The sequence below is a fragment of the Alexandromys fortis genome, unplaced genomic scaffold, assembly GCF_014885135.2.
Source record: "Alexandromys fortis isolate MF-2015 unplaced genomic scaffold, M_Fortis_MF-2015_v1.1 scaffold_164, whole genome shotgun sequence".
Classification (NCBI taxonomy): domain Eukaryota; kingdom Metazoa; phylum Chordata; class Mammalia; order Rodentia; family Cricetidae; genus Alexandromys; species Alexandromys fortis.
The window spans coordinates 1,780,495-1,807,721 of record NW_026068047.1 but is presented as its reverse complement, the minus strand read 5'-3'; the positions used below and the strand labels follow the sequence as shown (position 1 = coordinate 1,807,721).

Below are 27,227 nucleotides of genomic sequence, written 5' to 3'. Positions count from 1 at the left end.
AACAGCTAACCCATCTCTGCATCCTTATAGTGCTTTTAACTTTTTATTCTTTGTGTCTTTCACATCATGCATCTCAATCCCGTTCATCTCCCTGTCCTTTCGTATCTGCCCTCTGCCCTTGCAACCCAAATAAAATTTAAGAGAAAATAGAAATAAAAGAAATAGAAAAGGAAAAAGGAAAAATCTCATCATGGAAGCTGTAGTGGGACACAGCGAGTCACACAGTATACCCTTTAGTCCATATATCTTTACTTGCAAGTATTCATTGCAAAGAGTCATTGGTCTAGTTTGAGGCCTCTGGTTTCTGCTACACTATCAATGCTGGGCCCTCACTGGAACCCCTCTTGGTTATCCTGTTGTTGCCCTGTGTCATGGAGACCTGCAGCTTTGGGTCTACAGGACCATTCCCTTCATGTGCTCCAACAGATCATAGATGGGGTGGATGCTGGGGTGGGCCAACCCATAACCCTGGTCTGGGCCTGGGTAGTTGCAGGGTTAGTCAGTCTGCCAACTCTCCTTCATCCTCACCACCAGGGTGAGTGAGCTCTCCAGCATTGCCCCAGCTAGTTCGCCCCTAGCAGTGATGAGCAAGGGATGCAGCTGGCTCTCCTGATTTAACGCCCTCAGGGTCAGCTCTCCCAGACCAACACCATCAGGGCAATTGCTACTGTGTTTCCAAGGTGAGCTGCAAGGGCCACTCTCCCAAGTGCTGCAGCTGGTGAGGGGCAAGGCCAGCTCTCCTGCTTTTATGACCTCGGGGCCAGCTCTCCCAACCGCCACAGGCCGGATGGAGGGGGCAGGCATCTCTCACCCACTCCACCCCCCTTCAAAAGGGTCAGCTCCATTGTGCTGCCCAGAAAAGGTGCAGGGCCTACTTTCCCGAGTATTGCAGCTTAGATAAAGGGGAGGGTCAGCTCCCTTGCCAGCTGGGGGAAGTAGGGGCGAGGGGAGAGGGCATCTTTCCTCATCCCCTCCATCACTATAGAAAAGGGAGATGGTACCAACCATGCCACTCTACACCCTCAGGGCCAGCTCACCTGTACCCTTGTCTACAGGATCTTCTCTACTGAGGTGCCCAGGAGAGGCACAGGGTCCATTCTCTCAAGTACTGCAGCTGGTAAAGGGTTGGGTCAGGTCCCCCACCTGCCACAGGGGACAAGGGGTAAGGGGAGGAGGGCATCTTTCCTTTACCCACACCACCACATGGTAGACAAGAGGGTCGCAACCCACTCTTTCCATTCTCATGCCCTCAGGGCTAGCTCACCCATTGCCCTTCTACTGCCCCCATGAGAACAGGGTCAGTTCTAGTGTGCTGCCCCGATAAAGTGCAGGACCTGCTCTCCCAAATGCTGCGGCTGGCGAGGGGCAGGACCAGTTCTCCGCCGTACTGCAGTCACTGAGAGGCAGGATCAACTCTGTACAGTCCTACCCTCTCAGCCTTAGGTAGTACCAGGAGCCAGGGACATCAGCACAGACTGTGGCTGCATTAGGGCCATGAATCCAGACATCACCATGGCCGCGGGTGGCAATCAAGCCACCACCTCAGCCCACTTCTCACTGCTTTCACCCCTTCAGCTCTGCCTCTGTCCACAGGATACGAACCATTCTGTCTCTCTCTCTCCCATAGCACACCACACTTTTGCTCACTGTAACAGTGTCTGACCGCTCAGCACCACAGGCGCCAGGCAGGCCCGTGCTTTCTCCTCGGAGCCTAGGGCGGACCGCTGGGCCTGAGTGTGTGTCCCTTTGCCCATCCAGTCCATTATCACAAGTATAACATGTGACCATCCTGAGATTGTGCAATGCTACTCTGTGATGGGTCCAGAACTCACACACCTTCTGAAGAACATCACAGAAATGTGTGCTATTTGTCACCAGTTCCAATTTGTCGTTACCAAGAATATTAATTCCAATCACTTGATTAAGGTGAAATTATTTGAGTTACTCTACCCCAGGATCATCCCTTTTTCTTTTGACAAATAACATGCATTTAGTCAAATAAAAGTTCAAAGTTGTAAATTTTTCTGTTTCTTTATTCAATTAGCAACTTATTCTTGTCCACATGGGCTCATAGCTTAGTATTTCTTCAATAGGGTTGAACCTGTTACAAATATAATACATCCAATGCCCAAATGTTCCCAGACACGTCTAGTGGGAATATTCAATTTGGCTTCTAGGTCCATTTTTTAGGGTGGAGGATGTTGTTGAGATGAGGTATTGCTATATACTCAGACTGGTCTTGAGTTCATGGCTCTCTGCCATCAATCCTTAACTCTTACCTATTTTCTATCACATCCTTTCTGAAAGCCTCAAAATTCCTATCAATCCATCTGTTCTCTTTCCTTCAACTCCTTCTGCACAGTTACGTTTAACAAAAGTATCACCCATGTATATCAAATACACCTAGACCCTAGTCTCAACTACAGCCAAAAGACTCACAACTTATCCTGCCTTCTTCAAGTCCCTCTTGGGCTCTCCATAAAGCTACTGTTTGCCTCCGTCCCTCACTCTCACCCCCCACCGTTGTCTCATTAGATTAGCACACAGCCTGCACTTGACTACCCTATCCCCATAAATGTTCCTCAGGCTGAGCCCACTATTTCACTAGAGTATTAGCAAACGCCCACGTCTCTGTCCTCTGGTGCCATTACTTCTGATGCTGTCCTACTTGCTACTCTCCTTTGCTCCTGCTCACCCTCAAATGTCTCAAGCTTCTGTCGGGGATCCATGCTTTCCTCAGCCCTTTGGATTCACGTTCAAAACCCTTTATCCAAGCCTCCACTACTTCAGATGCTTCGCTCTGGCTTTATCTCCCCGTTTGGGTCCCATCCTTATTCTTGGCACTGGATAAACTGATTCAGCCTGAGAAAGTTTCCAACTTTCAGCTATTTCTCAAGGATTTGCTTGGGCAGACTTCCAGTACCTCTAGCTCCTCTTCCCTGCCGGACCAGCTCCCAATCGCTCACCACGGCACAGCAAGTGTCAGCTCCTCTTCCAAACGTTTTCTGACTCACATTATCAAGCTGCGTTTGGAATTCCAAAGAGAAACTCGCGTTTCTCTACTATAATACTTACATATTCTCACAAAAACGTTCACTTCCTAGCATTGTTCCAACTAATTGCAACACTCTACAAGTCAGTAATTCTGAATTTCTTATAAAAATTAAGAAGGAAATGGAATAATGGGAGAGAATCAAGGAGATGAGGTTGGAGCAGTGGCTTAAGAGTCCAGATCATGTGCTGCTCTTACAAAGGCCAAGTTGCTTCCTAACACCACACTGTGGGCTAATAACTGCCTTTCACTCCTCCTCCCAGGAACTGGATACTCTTCTGGCCTCTGCAGATAATGCTCTCTTTTGCACATACTCCCATACAACACACAAACATACACATAACTGAAAATGCAATTTAATCTTAAAGGAAAAGAAAGAGGCGGCTAGACTTACTAGTGAGGGAAGTATGACAGGAAAAAAATGACAGAGAACATTCCAGGAGAAATGGGATCCATACTCTAAAAATGACAGGTCTCAGTGGGCTAGATATTTTTAAGGCAAATCCCCAGAAAAGAAGAGCAAGAACTATAATCAATGCTTCTTCTAGGACTAAGGACCATGCAATGGGTAATTTGGGATCTCAATGCTGCCACTGTGGTGACAGGTCCCAGTGGTCGCCAGGAATGGAGAAACAGTGAGAAACCAGAGAACAGAGCTACACACTGGGAAAGAATTACAGTATCACATATCAGCGTTGGGAGAAAGGTAACTAAATTAGTCTAAGTACTTTAGACTTCAGGCTTAGAAATAAAAGAGAGGTGGAGAAGGGTTTATTGGAAGGTGCTTGGTAAAATAATTTTTATCTAAGGATGTTAGAGGAAGGCGGATTTCCTACTGCTTCCATTACCTTTTTCTAAAGCCAATTCTGTTTTTAAATAAGTAGCAGCTTGATGATGCCAGTGTTTCCTTTGCTGCTTTGGACTGTTTTCTTTTGTTCTGTTTAAGATGAGGTCTTTTTATGTCACTGGACTCAAACTCATGGTAATCTTCCTACCTCTCAAGGGCTGAGATTAGAGATATGCACCACTGTGCCTGGACAAAGTGATTTTTAAGAAAATGGTTTGTTATTCTATAGGTGTCTTAGTTACTTTTCTATTCCTATAAAGCGACACCAAGACCAAGGCAAATCATAAAAGAAAGCATTTCATTGGAGGGTTGCTTACAGTTTAAGAGGATTAGTTCGTTATCATCACAGTGGGAATCATGACAGCAGGTAGGCAGGCAAGGTGCTGGAATAGTAACATCTGTCCCACAAGTTCTCGGGCACTGAGGAAGAGACTGGGCCTGGCATAGGCTTTTGAAACCTCAAGGTGTACCCCAATGGCACACCTCCTCCAGCAAAGCCACACCTCCTAATCCTTCCCAAACAGTTCTATTAGTTAGGAACCAAGCAAACATATGAGCCTACAGGGCTGTGGTGATGTGAAAGACAATGGCCCTCTAAGGATGTGGCACTATTAGAAGGTGTGGCCTTGTTGGAGGAAGTATGCCACTGTGAAGGTGGGTTCTGAGGTCTTGTATATGTTCAAGATACCACCTAGTGTCTCAGATCACTTCCTGCTGCTTTTGGATCAAGGTGTAAGGATTCTCAGCTCCAGCACCATGTCTGCCTGCATGGTGCCTTGCTTCTTGCCATGACAATAATGAACTAAACCTCTGAACTGTAAGCCAGCCCCAATTAAATGTTTTCCTTTATAAGGGGTGCCATTGTCATGGTGTCTCTTCACAGCATTAAAAACCCTAAGCCAGGCCATTCTCATTCAAACTACCACAAAGGCCATACCAACCAGTCTGAATTATAGACAACACGTATTCTTTACAGAGATGGTGTTTGGTCATTTTATAGTATGTAAGTTCCCTATTTGCTATTACTCAAAATAAACATATATACATACATACATACATACATACGTGCCTTATATTTAGTAACCTCTAAATTTTAGGAACAAAATATCTCCAATGACAAATGGTTGACTAAAGATAAATGATTAAAGATAATATCCTGAGAAAGGAGGTTCTTAAGGCCAGCCTGAGCTCCATGAAGAACTTCTGCCTCACCGAACACTTTTGTCACAGTACGTGGAGAACTCAAGTTGATACTAACTCCCTGCCAACTATCTTTCATAGTGCTGGAAAGTGCTATGAAGGTTGTAGGAAAAAATAATAAATAATACAAAATAACAAATAGTTTAACTAGCTATGAACCCTGTGGGTTACAATAAAGATCAACATAAATGTTATAGAAGTAGCCAACCACTTTCTGATTAGATTTAAGGCCCATTCCACAAGAGGGAACACATCCCTGGTACAGTAAATCTGGCCAAGAACTTACGGTTGGGAAACTCAGACCCCAGGGATGAACCCACTACTATTATTCTGTTAAATGGACAGAGTGTCAAATGCCCTCTAAGCCCCTATCTCTCTATCCATAGGTTACTGTAGCTCTCAAACCTCATCAACGATGTTTCTTTGTGCAATGGACAGTGGGAAACTCAGAAACACAACTGCTCAAAGTGCAGAGAAAAAGTGTTTGCAAGGTGCTCATTCATAAGTAGGACATTTATATCACTCCTTCCCCACAAGGCTCAGCAACCATCATGGAAGAAGGAGTGGAAAGAGTCTTAGAGCCACAGGAGGCCTGGAGCAAAACAGTGTTTTCTGACCATGACAAGGCCACTGCACTCACGAGCTCATGGGAGTTGTGGCTGCTTCACCATCATCAAACCAGCCACCATTCTAGCACAAAGAGGGAAGGGGCACCCAAGCCTCCACTTCTAGCTGAGATGCTACTGATAGCAGATGGTTTCTGGGGATGAAGATTCAATTTTCTTTCGCGTGTTGTGTCTTGTAAGTGGACCATGCTCCAGTAGACAGACCCACATCCACAAGTATTTGGACGATACAAATCAGACTCAGGAGAGTCTAAAAGTTTTTTTTTTTTTTTTTTAAAAAAGGAAGACACAAAGTTGGGAGTGGTAAGGGTGGATCTGGGAGGACTTAAGGGGAGAAGTGGCAAGTGAATATGAATAAAATATGTCACATGCATGTATGAAAAATTCCAGCAATTAATAAAAACACTGCATTTAAATTTTTTTTTAAAAAAAAACTTTTTTAAATTTAAAAAGACCATCCATCTCAAAAGACCAAAAACAAGAGTTGAGATATAGCTCATAGTACAGTGTCTGCCTGGTATACATGAGACTGGATTTGATCCCCAGCAAACCCCAAATAAATTAATTCATTCAAGACATACAGAAAAGTAATAGTACTTTTAAAATGATTATATGGTTACTTCAAAGAGTATAAAAATTGGGGTGGGGTACTAAGGACTGAGCCTAGTGCCTCCCCCACTGGGCGAGCACTCTGACACTGTAACCCTACTAGACTTCCAGCCAGTTTCTAGTTTTTATTTTCAGACAGAGTATCATTAGTATTCTATGAGCTCACTTTGTAGCCCAGGCAGACCTTGAATTGTGACCACCACGCATCCCCAGACTCTCAAGTAGGTGAGATTACAGTCCTGCAAGACCAGGCCTAGCTAGAACCACTCTTAAAAAAATCAATCGAGAAAAAAAAACTTACATAAAATATAAGTAACTCATGCTTGCATTTGGAAAACTTTCTGGCTGTTAGAGCAGATAAATTAGGAGGTGTGTTTGTGTTCTCTGTAACACTGTCAGTTAAGGCCGCAGTCAACATAGCCATGTCTTCCACAGTCGGGTCTACTTCTGTTCTTGCACACGAAATGGTGAGAGAAAAGACACAATAGATTCTGTGTTTAACTCTGCAGACGAAAACCAGTCAACCTTACCCACTCTGTATTCAGTCCATTAGATAACATTTTGTTGCCTCTGAACTCCTTTTCGGTACTGGCAGTTGCCAAAACACTAGAAATTTCTAGAGAGACATTCTGAAATGTGGGCTGGAGAGGCAGCTAGTGGATAAGTGCACTTGCTGTTCTTGCAGAGGTTCCATTCCCAGCGCCCACCTAGTGGCTTTCGGGTGTCTGTAACTCCAGCTCTAGGCAATCCGATCTCCACAGTATATAAACAGTACACTTACACACATGAAGACAAAATACCCAATACACATAAAATTCATCCATTAAAAAACACATACTAAAAAATTTTCAAGTATGACAGTATAGTAAAAAAAATAAATAAATAAAAATGCCCACAGCTATGGGGCATTAGTTAAAAATGAGACAAAAAAAAGAATGGAGAAATAGCTACACATGGTAGACACCTACACAAAAACAAGAGTATAAGCACCAGCTACTTGTAAAGCCCCCACCCTTTTCTTTCTGTTTGAGTCCCCAAATCCTACCAAAATAGCATAGTTATTTAGTCCCGTTTTGGGGTGGACAGCTTAGGTTTCTTCCCCAAAATTACAAATAATAAGAAAATACAGAAGAAAAAAGTAACTCCAGTTTTCAAAGGAAAGTACATACATCCTATCTAACATTTGTTGGCAATGCAAAATTCAGACAACAATCCTTCAGTTACTTGATGGCTGTGGAATGCGAGTCCTATGGAAGGCCAATATAAACTGTGAGCTGGGGACAAGACAGGAAATGACAGAGACACTCATGATGGAAGTGTGGCGGTCTCCATCACAGCAGTGCCAGGCTCTACAGATAAGAAAGGACGGAGAGAGGCTACAGTGGAATTCAGTTACACTTGAGCTGGAGCTCTCTACTTACTAGTTCTTCAGGGTTTGCCCCAGTGTCCACATGAAACCTAAGCACCCTGGCTGGTGAGTCTAAGCTCCAAACCTTCAGGGAATCTCTGAAACTAACGTAGCATCCTCCATTAGTCATGCACCCCTGCTACAGTCTGCCTAAGTTTACTCTACACTTATTCTCACTCCAAGGACAAACGGCCTCCTCAGAGAGCAAGTACGGCATGGGTGAAGCTGTGTCTTCAGGATCCTTTCACATTACAGAATGACATACACAACAGTGGTAACTCTAGGCCTTTGCTTAAAAATTTCCTTTTGCTGGTCTTTGCTTTGTGACTGTGTTCTCAGTTATCTAAACCCAACACTAAATGATCAAACCATTCCATCAGTAAATCCAGCTTCCCAGCTTCCCTGTCTAGGGTTTTAGACGTGACAGAAATCCATGTACATTATGGGGACATGACAGAAGTCCATGATAACTATGGAGACAGGCCCTTATTAGCCTAAATGGAAAAGCCTTGGTTTAATTTGAGTTCTGTTTGGTTTTTGTTTCTGTATTTTCCTTTTTAGAAAAAAAAAATTGATCTATAGAAAAAAGGGGGTAGGGAGTCCAGCAATATATAAATATAAATCGCATGCACAGACTTGATGACCTTCTGGTGGAGGCCATTTTTCAAAGAATATTTGAGGGTCACTGCTATTGCTGACTGACCACTCTAATCCTTGCTCAGGTTTAAGTTACCTCTTCAAAAGTTCACGTCTATACCAGCACTAGGAATCTATTCGTAGTTTTCTGGTTTTGTTTTTATATTAATATACCAAAGTGAGGAGCCCACCATACTACAATAGTTAACTCCAAACCCGCCTCACAGAGAAGAACTTCATCAAACTCAGTGGTCACAGAACAAAACCAAGACATTAACGTGGGAAAGAGAGTTGTGCGGGCTGGGGTGGGGAGGGGATAAAAGGGTGGGAGGGAGACAAAAGAGGGTGGGATGACAACAATCAAAATGTCCTGTGTGTGAGTGTCAAATTGTCAAACAGAAAATATCCGAATTTTGAAAGAGGGCTCCATGCCTCCTACATGAGTCCAGGTAGTGCCTCTAGCTGCCCTGAACATGGCAGGAGCGACTGTATAATCTTAGAAGTACTAAATACATACTGCATACTACCTTTCTGATCTAGGAACACCTACCGATTTACTAGCATCGTGGGGATGCTTTCTGTGACTGTGTATGTGAGAGTGTGTGTGAGACGGGGGAAAAGAGAGAGATGTAAGTGTGTGTATGGGGGGGAAGGGAGGGAGAGAGAGGCAGAAGTGTGTGGGGGAAGGAGAGAGAAGAGAGAGTGTGCGTAAGAGGGGGACAGGGAGAGAGGGCAGGAGGATGAGGGAGGTAAGAGTTGTGTTAGTGAGAGAGGAGGAAGAGAGGGAGGGAAGAAGAGAGAGAGAGGTAAGAGTGTGTGTGTATGTGCATCTGCATGTGCATGTGTGTGCAGGCACATTCACTGTTGGTGGAGCTGCCAGCATATAGCATACATGTGGAGGTCAGAGGACCTTCAGTGTGTCAGTGGGTCCTCATCTTTCCACTTTGCTCAAGATAAGGTGTCTTTGCTGTTGCTTAAGCCAGGCTAGCCCCACAAGAACCTCTGGTAATTCTTCTGCCTTGGCCTCCCATCTCCCCATAGGGGCACACTGGGATTACATATACTAGTGCTATATGTATATGAGCGTGGCCTTTACTGGGGTCCAAACTGTCAGGCTCGTGTGGCAAGAGCTTCTACCTGCAGAGCTATCTCCCCAGCCCAAGAATGAAGTTTGTAAACTATAATTTGTATTTGCATAGTTTTTAAAAGGCTTCTGGTCCTAGAAATCTAATTTAATTCTAGCTGATAGTTTATGGTTTTCCTATTTTCTTATATTTTATCATCACAAGTAATTATGCTCCAGTTATAACTGCTATTGTCACAGAGTTAAGCTAAGATTTAATACCTAAAAAATAAATCCTGTTTAATAAAAAGAATTTGATGTTTGGAAACTGTAGGTTCATCTGAACTTCAGGTAAACAATTTTCTAAGTTCTGTAACACACCTTCCATGCAAAAGCAGCTTCAAGACGAATTCTTTTTCCGTTTGTTTGTTTTAGTTTTTTTTTGTTTTGTTTTGTTTTGGTTTGGTTTGGTTTTTGTTTTTTTTGAGACAGAGTTTCTCTGTAGCTTTGGAGCCTATCCTGAAACTAGTTCTTGTAGACTAGGCTGGCCTTGAACTCACAGAAATCTGTGAGTTCTTTGCCTCAGGTTAGGGGTGTTGGGTAGGGAAGCTGTAGGCCACTGTGTGCCATGTAAGAGGAGCGTCCTAATAGTTGGAAATGTGCAGAGTAACCATAGGAAGCGGTGGAGTAGAGATGCTGACTTGGAAGCTCTCCGTTTCAAGTTAGTAAGAGAATGTACAGAAGAGAAACCATGGCCCTGAATAAAACCTGCAGAACACTGCCCTGACATTTTGGTAGGTGGAATGGCTCACCAGACTTGTTTGTATGGATTATAAAAGAAATATATTTTATTGACAAGGGACATGTTAGATTTAGCTCATGGAAAGAAAATGCTGAGCTAATGAATTCCTAAGGAACATGGAGAAGAATATATGAGATGCAGAGGATAAGGCTACAGCATTTACATTCTTATGCCCACAGAATGGCGAGCCAAAACACAGCTGGTGCTAAAATCACAGCAGAAGGTTCAGAAGGCGGCTACAGTGCTCCACACCATGGGAATGACATTTTAATTTAAAAACAGGTGCACAGAAGTGAAGTAGGAAAGATTTAGTGTCAGGATAACACATGGTCTAGCTTCCTCTTCCTTGGCAAGGGTAGGTGGGGAGAAAAGGTTGGCTCAGGATGGCATACGTGGTGAACAAAGGTAAGATCACAAAGGGAGGACTTAGGTTATAAATCAAATGAACTGCACTAAGCCTCAAGCTCGCCAGCTTAAGCCCAGCAGAGCCTCTTATCTACAGCTAATATACTGGGATACAACACACCAGTGTTACCGGTTCCTGTCACCTCAGCTACTTTGTGGCCACTACAATAGAACTAAAGACTGACAACAAATTGCCACTGTTGGCAACTCTGTGGCTTTGTTGGTTTACCTGATTTCCTCCAGAGCCTAAGCGGATTAAGTCCATTCAAAGGCATTAGGTAACCATTAGGTAAGGACAGCAGAGTCAGTGCTGCAAACCTTACTGGTCTGTCCACTCCACCCCAGCCTCTGTCCATACGGGAGAGGCCAAGTAATCGTCTCAAACCTTACTTAGAGGCTATCGTCCCCTTTCAAACAGCTTAGTAGCTTTCAAATGGACAGAATTACAAAGAAACTGTATCACAACCTGGCCTTTGCCATCCTGCCCCAAGATAGAACTTCTGGCTATACAATTTGCTTGGCCCCAGACCTTTTTCTTTTTCTTTTCTTTTTTTTTTTTTTTTTTTTTTTTTTTTGTATTTTACAAATTATCACCTATCCTGCATGAATAAACTAAAATATCATCTCAGAGACACAGCTCTAGCTACATCATAAAAGGGACGTTATTTCCACTATCCTGTTCATTCCCTTTATAATAAATACATTCTGCATTCATGTACCTCTTTGTTCACGTGATATTATACATCAATTCTTGTCCACAAGGACAAGACATACATCTCTACATACCTAATGCTTAGTAAAGGGCCTAACGTACAGGACACACTCATAGGATTTCTGGTACAGGAAAGCAGAAAAGAGATAATGGACACAGACCCACACAAAGTTACCTCTGCCAGAACTGAGTATTAGATAATGGTCTATCACAATTAATAGTTTAAATATTAAATTACTGAGTTTAAATATTAAATTACTATTATTAAAAGTTAGAAACTTTAGAAAATGAAACAGGGATGGAGAGATGGCTCAGTGGGTAAAGGTTTCCTCACTGCCAAGCCTGAAAACCTGGGTTCCATCGCAGATCCATATGTGAAAGGAGAACCAACTCATACATGTTATCCTCTGATGCCCATGTACACAGTGCCACATGTGGGGTTAAAAGTCCTGTTAGAAAAGAACAACTGCCCCTGAAGACGGGGAACTTTTGCCACAGGAAGAGTTCAGGCTTCACTCCGCTGTGGAACCTGCCCTTCCCTGGCTCTTCAGCCTGGACACAAGAGCTCTGGTGCAGCCACTGCCCCACAGGGCCTCAGTAAGTCTCTCCTTCTAGCCAGTTTTCATTCTCTCCCAATCACAATTCCCACCCCACGCCCCTTCTTTTTCTTTCTCCCCCTTTTCCCACTCCCCTCTCTCTGAAGTCTGGCCCTTAACACCTTGTTGATACTTTTCTAGTAATGATTATTTTCAATTTATAATAATACATTTTAAAAATAAAATAAAAATAACTCTATTATTACTTCTACATAAATATTTTCAAATAACTATGAACTCAAAGTATATATAAAATGATTTTACAACTGTTCTGATGAACTCCAGCATAGCTCTCATGGTTTAAACACAGAACCCTATGGTAAAATTGACCTCATCATATATAAGCATACATCTGACGAATGTCAATAAAATTAATTTCTTTGAATAAAGGTTGTGTGTGTATATACCCATATTTTAAGCTTTTAAAACAAATTACCTCATTTTAAGAGCAAATGTTTTAATTCACATAGCTACACTATTTTAAATATATAAAATATGATACATTTCAAATTATTGTACACACCATTTATTCATCTGCCAATGATACTTAAGACTGAGTTACACAGTTAAAAGGTGAACTTCTTTAGTTAAAAAGAGAACATTTAGTAACTCATAAATCGAATAGATAATTACATAATTTGGAATATTGTCAATGATCTTAAAACTTTACTAATATGATATAAATTAATGAAATATAGAATAAAACAGTATTGAACTAAAATTGTTGAGTTCACTTATGCAATTGTTTCTAAACATTCACAATCATATTTTGAAAGATAGACCACCTCTCTGAAGATATTAAATACAGATTATTTTTGTCATGTAGTATCTGGATCTTGAGAAACACAGATGGGCGGCAAGTAAGAAAACTGGGCAAAGATGATTACAGCCAGGGCAGACCCTGCTCTGTCCTTCCCACTGCTTACTCTGGTGCAGGGAGGGGCACAGGGAGGGGGGCACTGCCTCGGAAAATGCTTCCTGGTGCTTCTGCAACCCAACAGGGAGAACACACAGCACGAGTAAAAGCATGCTAAGACTAACGGTCCCCAAAGCACACACAGAACTCAGACCCAGAGAGTGTAATTTATACACACCAAGTGAGAGAATACCAACATTTGGCTCCAGTCATCCAAGCATTATAGCCAGGACACAACTAAATAAAATTACACGCTTGTTGTGGCCACATGTTGTTAGGGGGATAGAGTGAGAATTTTAATGAATCAAGTCATTAAATGATTGTGAATTCCTCTTGTTTGAAAGTATACAATTCTTCATAAATCTCAAATTTGCAATCAAAGTTGTAATTGATTTCCTTCAAAGTAATTGAAACTGTTAGGTGACTTCATGAGAGGTTCCAAATCCCTGAAAGTACTAATTTGTGAGCTACCTTTTAAAACACGCACAGAACATTTCAACTCAAAGTGGCCAGCTCTCTTCCTAAACGTGGCCCGAGGACATCTGTGAAAACAGTCCCTAATTCTCTTGACATAGGAAAACCCCACAAAATCACACAAATCAAGAGGTGCAGGTCTTTGCGTTCATATTAAGAACATGTGTGAAAATGCCTAGGCCATTGAGGTATGCAAATTTAAAAAGCTGATTACAAGCTATCTGAAGGATGTCACTTTAAAGAGGCCATGTGTGTGGATCTAATGTACATGGAAAATAGAAAGAGACAAGATCTCCTGAGTAAATTGGGAACATGGGAACCATGGGAGAGGATAGAAGGGGAGGGGAGAGGAATGGAGGAGTGGAGAAAAAACATATAGCTCAATAAAAACAATTTAACAAATCCCCACTAAGTGACAAGACACTGGATAACACCCACCGAATCAGCAAAATGGAGACAACACGGCAGAGCTAGATGGAGGCAGCAAGGTGGAGCCGAGCTGGCAGTGTGCAACCACGTACAAATACTTCTGCTAATGATTGGTCCATGTGTGCTGTTCAGTGTATAGTGGAAGAGTCACTGTGTCCCTAGGCCAGACAGCGGGGCTAGAAAGAACAGAGAACTGAGCTACGGGTGTAGACGGCACTGATCATTCCAGGTGAACAAGTCTCACAATGTGCACCACTGAACTTCCAGAGCTCATGGGCGGATTGACCTTCACAGCTCCCTACCACATGGACATGACTCTCATGTGGGTAACAAACTGTTCCCAGGCCAGAAGAGGAGGCTGCACAGAAGAAAAGGACAGACCAGAAGGAACTGAAGCAACAAAACCTTATGGCATGAAAATACATTCAACATAAAATAAATGAAAGCAACAAAGTAACCTTAGAATTTAAAGGTTCCCAATAAACGCACAGCTAGAATCCCATTTAGAGCGGGTACCACCAATGCTTAGCCAAACCACTCAACTACTCCCAATTTTGACGATAAAAAGTACATTCCAATGCCAGTTAGAAAGCTCTGTAAAGTAGTGTATCTCTGCAGGGACTTCCATCCAGCGACTGCGGTTTTCCATCCTATGACTATCCTATGGAGAGGTACGCTGCCTTCTACACGCCTATAGGCTTGCATCTCTACATCCTCCCGTTTGCTCTCAGGTGATCAGGTTCAAAAGCTGTTACTACTGCAGTCACCTTCTCTGGACACAGTCCAATCTGCCAGGGACCCATCAAAAACACGGTTATCTAATAAATGTAATGTTCCAGGCATGAGAATATTTAATATAAAATGATGTAAGAATAAATGCCTCTTTTCATTTTTTATTTTTACTAATGCAGACAAAGGTTTAGAATTCTCATCTAAAATATATGCATTCCAGTAGATGGGAGAGTAACTAAATGTATGTGCTTTTATGAGTACTTACCTGAGACAAAACTTGGCAGACTGTTTCTGAATTCTCCATATGTTACATGTAAACTTAAACCAAAACACCAGGAAGCACCACACAGGCTGTAGCAAAATTATTTTTGGATCAGAAACTCAAGTTTCCACTCGAGCTTTCCACATATCAAGTCTCTAGATGGGCGGGAGGCTCAATGAGCTGTTACTCTATATTTCTAAAGGCTTTTTACAGTAGCAGATAAGTCTCACTGCCTTGCCAAAGAGATTTATATGTCTATGCATAAATTTGGCCAAACCTTAGATCCTGATGTAAAGAACTGATGCTTGACTCATGTCTGCATTTTTTCCATTCTCCACATTTTTCCTAATTAAGGCAATGCTTAAGAAAGAAAATACTTTGGAACTCAAAACTCCTCTGAGCACACACTGAATTCCCAGTTCTTATGATTACAGGAGACTCGACCTCATTCCTACTGAGGACAAATCACTCATACATTTCATAAATGCAGCATTTGTCCTACTCAGAAAAAAGAATTGAAATTGCACTTCAGAGATCATCAGCACCTGCATCTCCAGTGCCAATGGCAATCAGCTTTTTCTAAATGATTGCCAAACGATTCACTGATCGTTACACAGTCACAAACTACCTAGTTCAGAATTCTCATTTGCTTCATAGCTTTGAAGAACATCCACCGTGATTTCTCTTTCTTAAAACCTTAAAAATGATCAGTGTAAATTCTGAGCTTATTTTAAAGGTGATGAAACAAATTAACAGGAGTGCTAACTGCAGAACCTGTACAAATAAAAAGCAAAGGTGTTACTACAAGTAAATGCCAAAGTTTATTAATATCTAACAATAAACCACTCTTCTGGAAGAATTAAAAATGTAATCAGTGATTTGATGTTTAAAAGAATTTCTAAAGTTTACAGACTAAGTGAGAGGTATAAAGTTATTATACTTCCTAATATGTTAACTTTTTTTTTTTTGAGACAGGCTCTCACCATATCATTCTTGCTGTCCTAGAACTCACTGTGTAGACCAGGTGGGCTTCAGACTCAGAGACCCAGCTGCCTTTGTCTCCTGAGTGCTGGGACTAAAGGTGTGCCACCACAACCAGCTTGTGTCTGACAATTCTAATGTGGCTGAATTCAAGAGAGCCAAATTCAGCCTTGGTTCACCTGGGCAGCTCTGTTAGCCAGCAACGCCTGAATCCTGAAGGACCCCTCCCATAAACACCCATCGGGCCCATTTTCTAAAAGCCAGCTCCACCTGCCTCTGACAGGCAACCCAGGACCTCTGGGCCCTGGCTTGCCTGGGGTTTGCATTTTGATGTCTCAGTAATAAGGAGAATAGTGCTAAACTGCTAACGTGGCTGCGAGACTGAGGTCCACACACTCCCTAAGTTTAACTGCTTACATCTCGATCCCGGTGCTGTGGCATCAAGAGGCAGGACATTTTAGAAGTAATCCGCCTGGGAGCCCGTAAGACCAGGACAATATAAACAAGTGCCTATATAAACAGGTTCTCAGAGGGCTTAATAATATGAAGATATAACAAGCAACCGGACAGTGTTCTAGTGCTCAGAGACAATCCTTTCCAGAACCCAACCATGCTGACCCTGATCACAGGATCCCAGACTCCAGGAATAGGAAAAATAAGCCTCTCTAATGAAAAGGTCACTCTGTTGATGGTAGTTGAATACAGCATCTGATTTGATTAGGACAATATCACAGAGTTATTTCAATGATTGAGCATGTAGCTTGCAAATTATTCAAACTAGCCAGAAAACCATGTACTTTTCCATTAATAATACATGCTTAATTTATTTATAATCAGCTAATGAGCTACTAAAGTAGTTCTAACTTAAAATTAGTATCCTACACCTATATGGCATATCGTTTAAACAATATGAAAGCTTCTATTCAATTAAGCATTCACTTCATGGTTAATACAGTTAGTACAATACAGTCCCTATAATGTAACAGAAACATTATTTGTTTGAAGGAATGTTAGCCTCAGAGATTTTTTAAAATATTATTTTAAACATTCATTCATTCATTCATTCATTCAAGGCAGGGTTTCTCTAAGTAGCCCTGGCTGTCCTGGAACTCATTTTGTAGATCAGGCTGTCCTCAAACTCAAGAGATCCGTCTGCCTCTGCCTCCTGAGTGCTGGAACTAAAGGTGAGCACCACCACTGGCTTTAGCTTCTTTTCTTTTTTTTTTTTATATATATTTTTTAATTTATTTATTTATTAAAGATTTCTGTCTCTTCCCCACCGCCGCCTCCCCTTTCCCTCCCCCTCCCCCAATCAAGTCGCCCTCCCTCGTCAGCCCAAAAAGCAATCAGGGTTCTCTGCCCTGTGGGAAGTCCAAGGACCACCCACCTCCATCCAGGTCTAGTAAGGTGAGCATCCACGAAACTGCCTAGGCTCCCACGAAACCAATAGGTCCAGTAGAATCAAAAACCCGTTGCCATTGTTCTTGAGGTCTCAGTAGTCCTCCTTGTCCGCTATGTTCAGCGAGACCAGTTTTGACCCAGGCTTTTTCAGACCCAGGCCAGCTGGCCTTGGTGAGTTCCCAATCCCCATTGTCTCAGTGTATGGGTGCACCCCTCCCGGTCCTAAGTTCCTTGCTTGTGCTCTCTCTCCTTCTGCTCCTGATTTGGACCTTGAGATTTCAGTCCGGTGCTCCAATGTGGTTCTCTGTCTCTGTCTCCTTTCATCGCCTGATGAAGTTTAATATTCAGGAGAAATATTCAGGATTTTCTTTGGGTTCTCCTTCTTATTTAGCTTCTCTAAGAACCCGAATTATAGGTTCAATGTCCTTTATTTATGGCTAGAAACCAAATATGAGTGAGAACATTCCATGTTCCTCTTTTTGGGTCTGGCTTACCTCACTCAGGATGGTGTTTTCTATTTCCATCCATTTGCCTGCAAACTTCAAGAAGTCCTTGTTTTTTACTGCTGAGTAGTACTCTAATATGTATACATTCCATACTTTTTTCATCCATTCTTCAATTGAAGGGCATCTAGGTTGTTTCCAGGTTCTGGCTATTACAAACAATGCTGCTATAAACATAGTAGAGCATATACATTTGTGCTTCTTTTCTTTTTGCTATGTCACAAATCAAGTTTCAATTAAAGCTGACACTCTCCTCTTGAGATTCTGGACAGAGGCAGTTCCCTATATGGCATGAGTAAACATTTATTCCTATCTCCCTAGGTAGTGTCACACATAGAGAAGGAGAGTAATTTTTTAGGGTATTGCCCCTGGTGGCTTTCTCTACTCTAGTGAATGGTCCCAAACCCACGTATAATTGGACAGCATTAACTGGATTATCAAAAGTTGGAGGGTCATGAAATTTGAAGGAAGATGGAGGAAATAAGAAAGGAGAAATTGCCAGGTGGTGGTGCTGCACACTTTTAATCCCAGCACTAAGGAGGCAGAGGCAGGTGGATATCTATGAGTTCAAGGCCAGCCTGGTCTACAAGAGCTAGTTCCAGGACAGGCTCCAAAGCTTCACAGAGAAACCCTATCTTGAAAAACAAAAACAAAAAGAAAAAAAAAAGGAGAAATAGAGGGTGGATATGATCATATTTCATTATATACATGTGTGAAATTCTCAAAAATAAAGATAAATTGTAATAAAAATATTAGAACCTTTGAATATAGAATCTATTAAGTTCCCAGCCCACACATCTTATTGACTTCTAAGCCCACCTATCTGGATGTTCCTCTTTTGCAAACGTACACGACTATGGTAAGGCTGGTGAACACTGCTCTGCATCCCGTCGGATGGCAAGCATCCTGAGGGTGTTACAATGCTTATGCAACAATAACCACGACTGAGGATTATTCAGCTATATCATTTGTATTATGTCCAATCCCACCCTCCAAAACCTCACAAAATAGATATTATTCTAAGGAACAGGCCAAGAATTCAATTTAAATGCACTATAGCTTTCTCCAACTACTTTGAGCACTGAACATTGTTTGCACCTTGACTCTGCGTGGACCAACAGTAATAGTCTGGGCATCCTGGGAAAGACTTGTTTTGTTTTTTAATCTGTTTTCAGTAAACTGTATTAGCTCCACCTTTTTGCCAAAATCAGATCAGTGACTCCACACATAAAGATGAGAAGTGAAAAAAGTATGCATTCAAGCTCTCTACACTCAAACTTCTTTGTTCTCATAGACTGACTCATTGGAGTTGCATTTCCTTCAGGATCAATTATTTATGAGGATTTGTCTGTTAAAATAATATGCTTAAACAGCAGGGGGAAATGATGGATCATCATTACTGAACATTTTTCTCTAAGAGTGCACGAACAGGATGCTCCTGAATTACTGTTTCGGTGAGATAGCAGAAGGGGCACATTGAGCACCAGCCAGGCACTGGATACTCAGCAGGACTGCAAGAATAACTTGTAATAATGACTTTTTGGCCTCCAATAGCTAGAGGCTGGAGCACTGTGAGATTGATGGCACCCTAGTCTACACAGGGAAACAAAACTCAAACTGGTACATAGAGAGCCCTGTCTCAGAAAGAGTTTCCTTCTCTAGAATCTTATAACCTAGCTATGACTAGGGGTCAAAATTATCTTGACAGACATTAAAAATATCAAAAGTAAGAACATGGTTATCAAATATATAGTATAATGAGATGTAGCTTTAAAAAAGACATATTTTGGGGAAAATGCATGTTTAAAATACAGTAGGTAGGGACTGAGGAGATGGCTCAGGCTCAGGACTTAAGAATACTTGCTGCCCTTGCAGAAGACCCAGTTTGGTTCCCATCATCCATGACTCCTCACAACCATCTGTAAATATTTCCAGAAGATCCGATGCTCTCTCTGGCATCCATAGGCACCAGTCATGCATGTGGTGCACTTACATACATGCAATCAAACACTCATACACATAAAATTAATATTTAACATTTTTAAGTTCAAAATATATACTTGAACTTAAGTAGGAAGGAGACATACTTCCAAAGAAACTCTTTAAGTCTGCTTTATACGCCTGTATTATTAATTTGTACGAAGCTTTCTGAAACGTTTCACAAGGTATATTAGTAAGTAATTCAGGTAAGACAGAACTCAGTAGAACAGAAAAACAGAGAGCTGTCTCTGCCATCTGTGTAAAGGTTAGCCATAATTAAATGTGCTGTGAGAAGCAGACAGAAACACCAAATATGCAGAATTCTATAGGAATTGCAGTGCTGTGGGCACATGGGAACAAGACAACCTAAGCAAGCCCAACAACAGTCTGAAAACTGATTATCCATGACATCCTGACGCCAACACAAAGTATCTATGCCAAGGAGACGAAATTCCTCATGAAACCGGTAAATGCATATTCCAGCTTTTTCCCTCAGCAGTCATTAAGAATAGGATTATTCATATGAGTATTGATCTGGGAGGCTGGGGACACTGCTTAGCTGGCAGAGTGCTTTCCTAGCAAGCACATGGCTCTAAGCCATGTCCTTAGCACCACATAAACCAGGCGCGGTGGCACATGCCTGTAACCCTAGAAAGGAGAGGCAGGAGAATTCTATGCTGTCCTCAAATTCCGAAGACACCAGGCACATATATACATGCAAGACATAAACATAAGATAGAATAAATGAACCGCTAAGAAAATTTAAAACAGGTAAATGGCAAGAAGTATATGAACATTAATAATCCAACATTATTAATCATCAGTGAAGTGCAAATCAAACCCACAGTCAACAATCACTTGACCTCTGAAATGGATAGCCTCAAAATGATGAGAGACATTCTGCCTGGGATATGAATGAAAAATAAATTACCTGGTGATGGAAGCAAGGGAAATTAATACAGCCAGTATAGAGAACAATGGGGAGGGACCTCAAAAATCTATCAATCTCACTGCTGTGTATGGATCCAAAGAAAATGAGTCGGTCTGTCAAACTGCTGTCCCTGTCAGACTGTCAAATACACTCACAATACACAAGACCCAGAGCCAAACTCAATGCCGGTAACAAATGAATTAATGAAGATACACACACAATGGGCTATTATTTGGCCTTAAAGGAGCAGGTTACCCTGTCACTGTAAAACCCTGGGTGACCATGGAGGACAATGTATTCAGTGAAACAGTCAAACACAGAAAGTACTGCGTGGAAAAATCACTAATGTGTGCCATCTCAAGTGGTCAATCAGCGCAAGCAACAAAATAGGATTTAGTGCAAGATTAGGAAATGATTGTCAAAAATGCCGAATTTCAACTAGATAAATGGAGTCCTAGAGATCTGCTGTGTACCAGTGACTACAGTTAATGAAAATGTAATTTTAATTATTTAATTACTTAATGTATATATAAACATGAATGCAGCCCAGAGAAGCCAGAAGAGAGCGTTGAATCCCCAATATCTGAAGTATCAGACAGTTGTGACCAGCCCACTGTGGGCACTGGGAACTGAACTCAAACTCAGGTCCTTTATAAGAGCAGAATGAGCTAAGCTATAATAACCACGGAACCAGCTTTCCATTCTCCAAAATACAAATTGTACTTAAAATAAAAGTTTACGTACCTCGGTTTCCGAAATGCCAAACTGTATTGCTGGCATGCGAGACCCACAGTAGGAGTATAAACGATAGGCATGAATTTTTCAATATCAGACATCAGCACACTATAAAAGAGCTTCTCATTTCTATCTTGCAGATCCATCAACAGAAGATACCTGTGGAAATTGGACACAATTTTAGATCTATATCCAACAATCAAAATCTAATTGCAAAAATAGCTATTAGAAATCTAATTCCAATCAAGTACTAAGTACATCTTTAGTTAAGTAGAAAGCATGAATAATGAAGCCAGGCAGGGTGGCATGTGCCTCTAATTCTAACACTCGGGCAACTCAGGCAGGAATGAATACGAGGACATCTTGAGTTACACAGTGAGACCCTGCCTTACAAAAACAATAGCAACAATTTTTAGAAATATCCTTTAAGAAACTGGGAGATGCTCAGTGGGGAAAGTGCCTGAGGTGCAAACATGAGGACCTGGGTTTGAAGCACTGGGCAGAGGGGTCCATATCTATAACCTGGTGCTGGGGTTACGGTCAAGCAAACCCCCAGAGCTCACTGACCAGCCAGGTTAGCCAGTCAGTGTGCTCTGGGCTCATTGAGGGATCCTGTCACAGGTGGAGGACTAGAGAGAAAGATATCCAACATCAACCTCTGACCTCTACAAGTGCAAGCATGTGCATGCTCACAGACACACACACACATGCACACATACACAAATGTATAGATACAAAAAACTCAACATCTCAAAGAATGAGGAAACCATTCAAACATCACCACTATTGTGAAATAACATAATTTTGTTCAGTACTTGGACAGACATAGTCCTTATTTTATAATTAAAGAGATGAAAATATCATAGTAGAGTTTAGCCACTAACTCAAGCAAACTAATGGCCCTTCTTTGTTTCCTTCTTTCCTTCCTTCCTTTCTTTTTGAGACAACCTCACTACGCAATCCTGGATGACCTAGATAGCCATTGCGCAAACCAGGTTGACATGGAACTTAAAGAGATCCACCTGCCTCCTGAGTGCTGGGATTAAATAAATGCACCGCCACACCCAGCTTTTAACGGCCTTTCTCCATGTAGAGGCATTTCTGGTCTAGTTATCCTCCTGTGCATAACCCTTTATGTATTTCAATTCAAACTACTTTATACAACTAAAAAGTTGTGACAAAATGTGTTCAGTAACAACGAGACCCTTTGCACTGATCTCTGCTGTGGGTCAGAGATCACTTAAGTGTGTGATTGTGTGCCAAAAGCTTACTCTCTGCTGTGCCAATTGGAATGGGGCTGGGAAATTCAAGAGGTGACATTAGCACTGGGAAAACTGCCCTCAGAAGAGACTCACAGTTTCCACGAGCGCTTCCTTCAAAGGAAACTTACTTGATGAGATGGCGGCCCCTGCCAGCCATCAGATTGAAAACCCATGCCCTGCAGACTGCTCAGGACTGAAAGTCTGCATCACTCCGCCATAAGATGGCCATCGGAAACACCAGTAATGACCAATGATCAATTTTAGAAACAAGGAAAGAAATTTTCTTGGGTATTTCTTCCTTTTGTGAAGAATATTCGTGTTTACATATAAATGTATTAAGTAAATGTGGACATATATAATTTTCTCATAGAAAAATTATCTTGAGAAAGGTAAACTGAGAATTCAAATGATCCTATAGAGAGTAAATACTTTTTATAAAAAAAAATCACTGTATTTGCAAACAAATTCTCCTTAAAGTTAAATATCCATTCCAAACCATGTAATACCCCAACTTTCTTTTATAAAAAACAATAGTAGAGAGTGTAAGAGAAATATGTTCATAAATGTGTTACCTGTCAAAGTCAGAGTTCAGACGCTCAAAATTCTTAACTACCCTAAGGACCTGGATCTCCTGACTGACGAAGCAAGGCGGTAACAATCCATGGATGTTCAGTTGCTGTCTCTCTTCCAGAGTAAATGCCAAATCCTAGGAAGCAAAGGAAAACAATGATTTCCAGAGGAGAAAAAGACAAATAGCACACAAGCACAGATCTGGGGAGGGCAGGGCCTAGCGTTGCTGGAAGGACAGCCAGCCAGCTGTGCACCAACCATCTGCTTCCTTATCTACAGAACCTGAGAATAGGAAATGGACAGGAAAAAACTACTGAAGAGCACACACGTGAGAGGCCTGAGAGGCAGCGCACTCGGCCAGGAACGTGGCTGCTGTGCAAACATGAGCAACTGGGCTGTGAGGCCCAGCATGCACACAAAAGCCAGGCTAGGTAGGTAGCACATGTCTGTAACTTTGGCACTAGGGCTGGGGAGACAGGTGGACCTCCAGCTGGCCAGCCAATCAGTGAGCTCCAATGTCAGTGAGCGCTCCTGTGTCAAAATAGATTGAAAATGATCAAGAAAAACACCTAGTCTATTTCTAGCCTTCATATTTGCATATACACACGTGCATACAACTCCACATGCACACACATACATAATATAGTATATACACCATATACATGTGTACTCCAAAAATGAAAAATACAATCATTAATGTCAGAAAATATGAACGTGAATAGTTATCTATTTTTAAATGCGATTGAAGTAGGTCAGCTGACACCTGCTGTGCTTCCAACTGTGAACTGGGTCAGGAAATAAACTGCATGATTCACAGGGACCCGTTTCAACCCTCCAACTCAGGTTATCTCCGACCAGCCTAATGCAATCCTGGTTACACGAATTTCTTCCCAAACCCAGATGCAGCACATTTGCAGTCTTCCATTGCATGGCATCTTTATCGAGAATGATCTGTTGGCACCACAGTTTGGACATAAGACCTGTAGACTCAAGCTGGATCTGACTTGAAAGCCCTCCACCTGAGGACTAGCTCTGGCAGTATTGGAAGGCACTATGCAAGCTTCCCAGAGAGGGAGCAACCAATAGTCCTACCCTACTGTACCACTTAAAAAGCCCAACAGTGACCATCATGGCAAGAAATCCCTCAGGGTGCAAGTGGCACTCATACCTTGTATGAGGCCCACTTAACTAAAGGAAAATGATTCCTGATACTAGAAATCAAGACAATGACCCAGGGCTGGTAAGGTCGTGGATCTTCTAGAACTTACAACTGACACTTTACTAAAATGCTTCATAGATGCATTCTAAATATTTATCCTTCTACCCACAGATAAGTGTAGTTCTTACCATCAATCAAAGACACTCTGTTTTGCAACAGATGGAAACCTTTACAGAAACCAGTCAAAATGCAGAGAACAAGTCATTACAGAATGCCCAGCCTCAACTGGTCCATCTATAACCCAACTCCTGCACCTAAGGTTCAGAGAACATCATGGAAAACAGGGAGGAAAATGGTAAGAGCCAGGGAACCAAGAAATAAGCTGTGGGGTTTTTGTCTTCTAAAATGACAAGGAGGGGCTGGAGAGATGGCTCAGAGGTTAAGAGCATTGCCTGCTCTTCCAAAGGTCCTGAGTTCTATTCCCAGCAACCACATGGTGGCTCACAACCATCTGTAATGGGGTCTGGTGCCCTCTTCTGGCCTGCAGGCATACACACAGACAGAATATTGTATACATAATAAATAAATATTTAAAAAAATAAATAAAATGACAAGGAAGTTTAATTCATGGTACTTCAACTACCATATGACTGCCTGAACAAGACATGAAGAAGTGTACCAGTGACAGACATGCTAATGCAGAAGGGGGGAATCTCACATGGCTCCACCCATAAACAAAGAACCTAAGGAATACTGAGAGGAGGAAAAATTCTTCTTCCCCTGATGTGGGAGTGATTTCTTATTAATAAAGAAACTGCCTAGGCCCATTTGCATTTGATAGGCCAACCCTTAGGTAGGCGGAGAAAACAGAACAGAATGCTGGGAAAAAGAAGCTGAGAGAGGGGTCGCCATGATTCTCCCGCTCTAGACAGACGCAGGTTAAGATCCTCCCTGGTAAGCCAGCTCGTGGGCTACACAGAATATTAGAAATGGGTTAGAACAATATGTAAGAGCTAGCCAATAAGAGGCTACAGATAATGGGCCAGGCAGTGTTTGAAAGAATAGTTTCCGTGTAATTATTTCGGGCATAAGCTAGCCATGTGGGCGGCCGGGTGCTGGGGACGCAGCCTCGCTGCTCCTAATTCAACATTTCCCAGGGATCAGCCCCCTAACTTGTTATCCAATACCAAATGATCAGCCCTGAAATCATATAGATAACAAGTAATGCTAAATGGCCTGAGCAGATTGTATTTATATATTCAAGCATGTGTGTGGGTAGGAGGAGAGAGAGACAAGAAAGACACACTCAATTAAAAAAGAGGGAACAAGGGACAGACGGGAAGTGGGGAACTTATGTAATTACACTCTAACTTTAAAAGTCCTTCTGTTGGGCGGTGGCAGCATAGACCCTTAACCCCAGCACTCAGGAGGCAGAGGCAAATGGATCTCTGTGAGTTCAAGGCCAGCCTGATCTACAGAGCAAGTTCCAGGACAGCCAGGACTATTACAAAGAAAATAAAACAAAACCACCTCCCAATAAAAGAAAGAAAACCTCCTTTTCACCTTCTTCTCCTTTCAAGACTGACCCCAAGTGCTTGATCCTAAGGCATTTCTAGACTCATCACCATTATTACTATACCCATGTCAAATTATCTGTTTACATAAACATAGGTACTATAAAGCAACAGTAATTGTAGAAGACTATAGAACTCAAGAACGAACAAATAAAATAGAAATAAGGAGCTGATACAAAATGGACCTAAAAGATTTGTTGAAGTACACTACAGGAAGTCAAAGCAAAGACGCCCAACATTTGTTCAGAAGACTGATCTGGTAGACTGGGATGAGGAACCTTCTCTAGAAGATTTCTAGTGGAGATACTGAATCATAAATGGCATCTAATCCAAAACTGGGCTGCTATTTCTTTAGGTCCATTATTTTTTTAAACATTTTTTAATATTTATTTATTTATTATGTATACAATATTCTGTCTGCGTGTATGCCTGCAGGCCAGAAGAGGGCACCAGACCTCATTACAGATGGTTGTGAGCCACCATGTGGTTGCTGGGAATTGAACTTAGGACCTTTGGAAAAGCAGGCAATGCTCTTAACTGCTGAGCCATCTCTCCAGCCCACCTTTAGGTCCATTATTAAGTGCTGTCATGGCATGATGAATATTGCCCTGATAAAAATAAGATTAGACTAGGAAAAAAAAAAACTTCAGAGAACCTGTATGTCCTTTCTGCCATGTGAGGATACAAGATGGCTGTCTGTGAAGCAGGAACTGGATCCCTCACCAGATACTACACTGTGTGGACTTGGGGCTTCCTAGCCTTCAGAAAGGCAAAAATACCTTGTATTTTAAAAACCTAGTCCATGATATTTTACCATTGCAGCCCCAAGACTAAGGCCTGGACCTTGTGATGCTACTGTTTCTTGACAGATGGACAGAAACACTAAAGACACAAATGGCTCTGCAGCTGTTCCCTCTGTCCCTGAATGTCCGTACAATGAGGACTAATGATTCCTGAATCCTGCTGTAATAACTCAATTTATTGCATACACAAAACAGGACATTTTCTCTGCTCTCCTCCCAGTCTCTCCCATCCCCTTCAATGCTCTCTCTTGGTCCCCATGCTCCCAATTTGCTCAGGAGATCTTTCTTTTTTTACTTCCCATGTAGATTAGATCTATGTATGTCTCTCTTAGGGTCCTCAATTGTGGTCTAGGTTCTCTGGGATTGTGATCTGTAGGCTGGTTTTCTTTGTTTTATGTTTAAAAAACACTTATGAGTGAATACATATGATATTTGTCTTTCTGGGTCTGGGTTACCTTCACTCAATATGTTTTCTAGCTCCAGCCATTTGCCTGCAAATTTCAAGATGTCTTTATTTTTTCTGTTGTGTAGTACTCCACTGTGTAAATTTAACGCATTT

General features: G+C 41.9%; 1 protein-coding gene across 1 annotated transcript in view; it reads right to left on the bottom strand.

Annotated features, from left to right (window-relative positions):
* Positions 1–27,227, bottom strand: part of Me1 (malic enzyme 1) — a 114,184-nt gene that overhangs the window by 74,193 nt on the left and 12,764 nt on the right. The window contains exons 2-3 of the mRNA XM_050118903.1: positions 23,135–23,268; positions 21,310–21,459 (exon numbers count right to left, since the gene is read on the bottom strand). Of these exons, the coding sequence (XP_049974860.1) occupies positions 21,310–21,459; positions 23,135–23,268 (284 nt within the window). The remainder of the gene's footprint in view (positions 1–21,309; positions 21,460–23,134; positions 23,269–27,227) is intronic.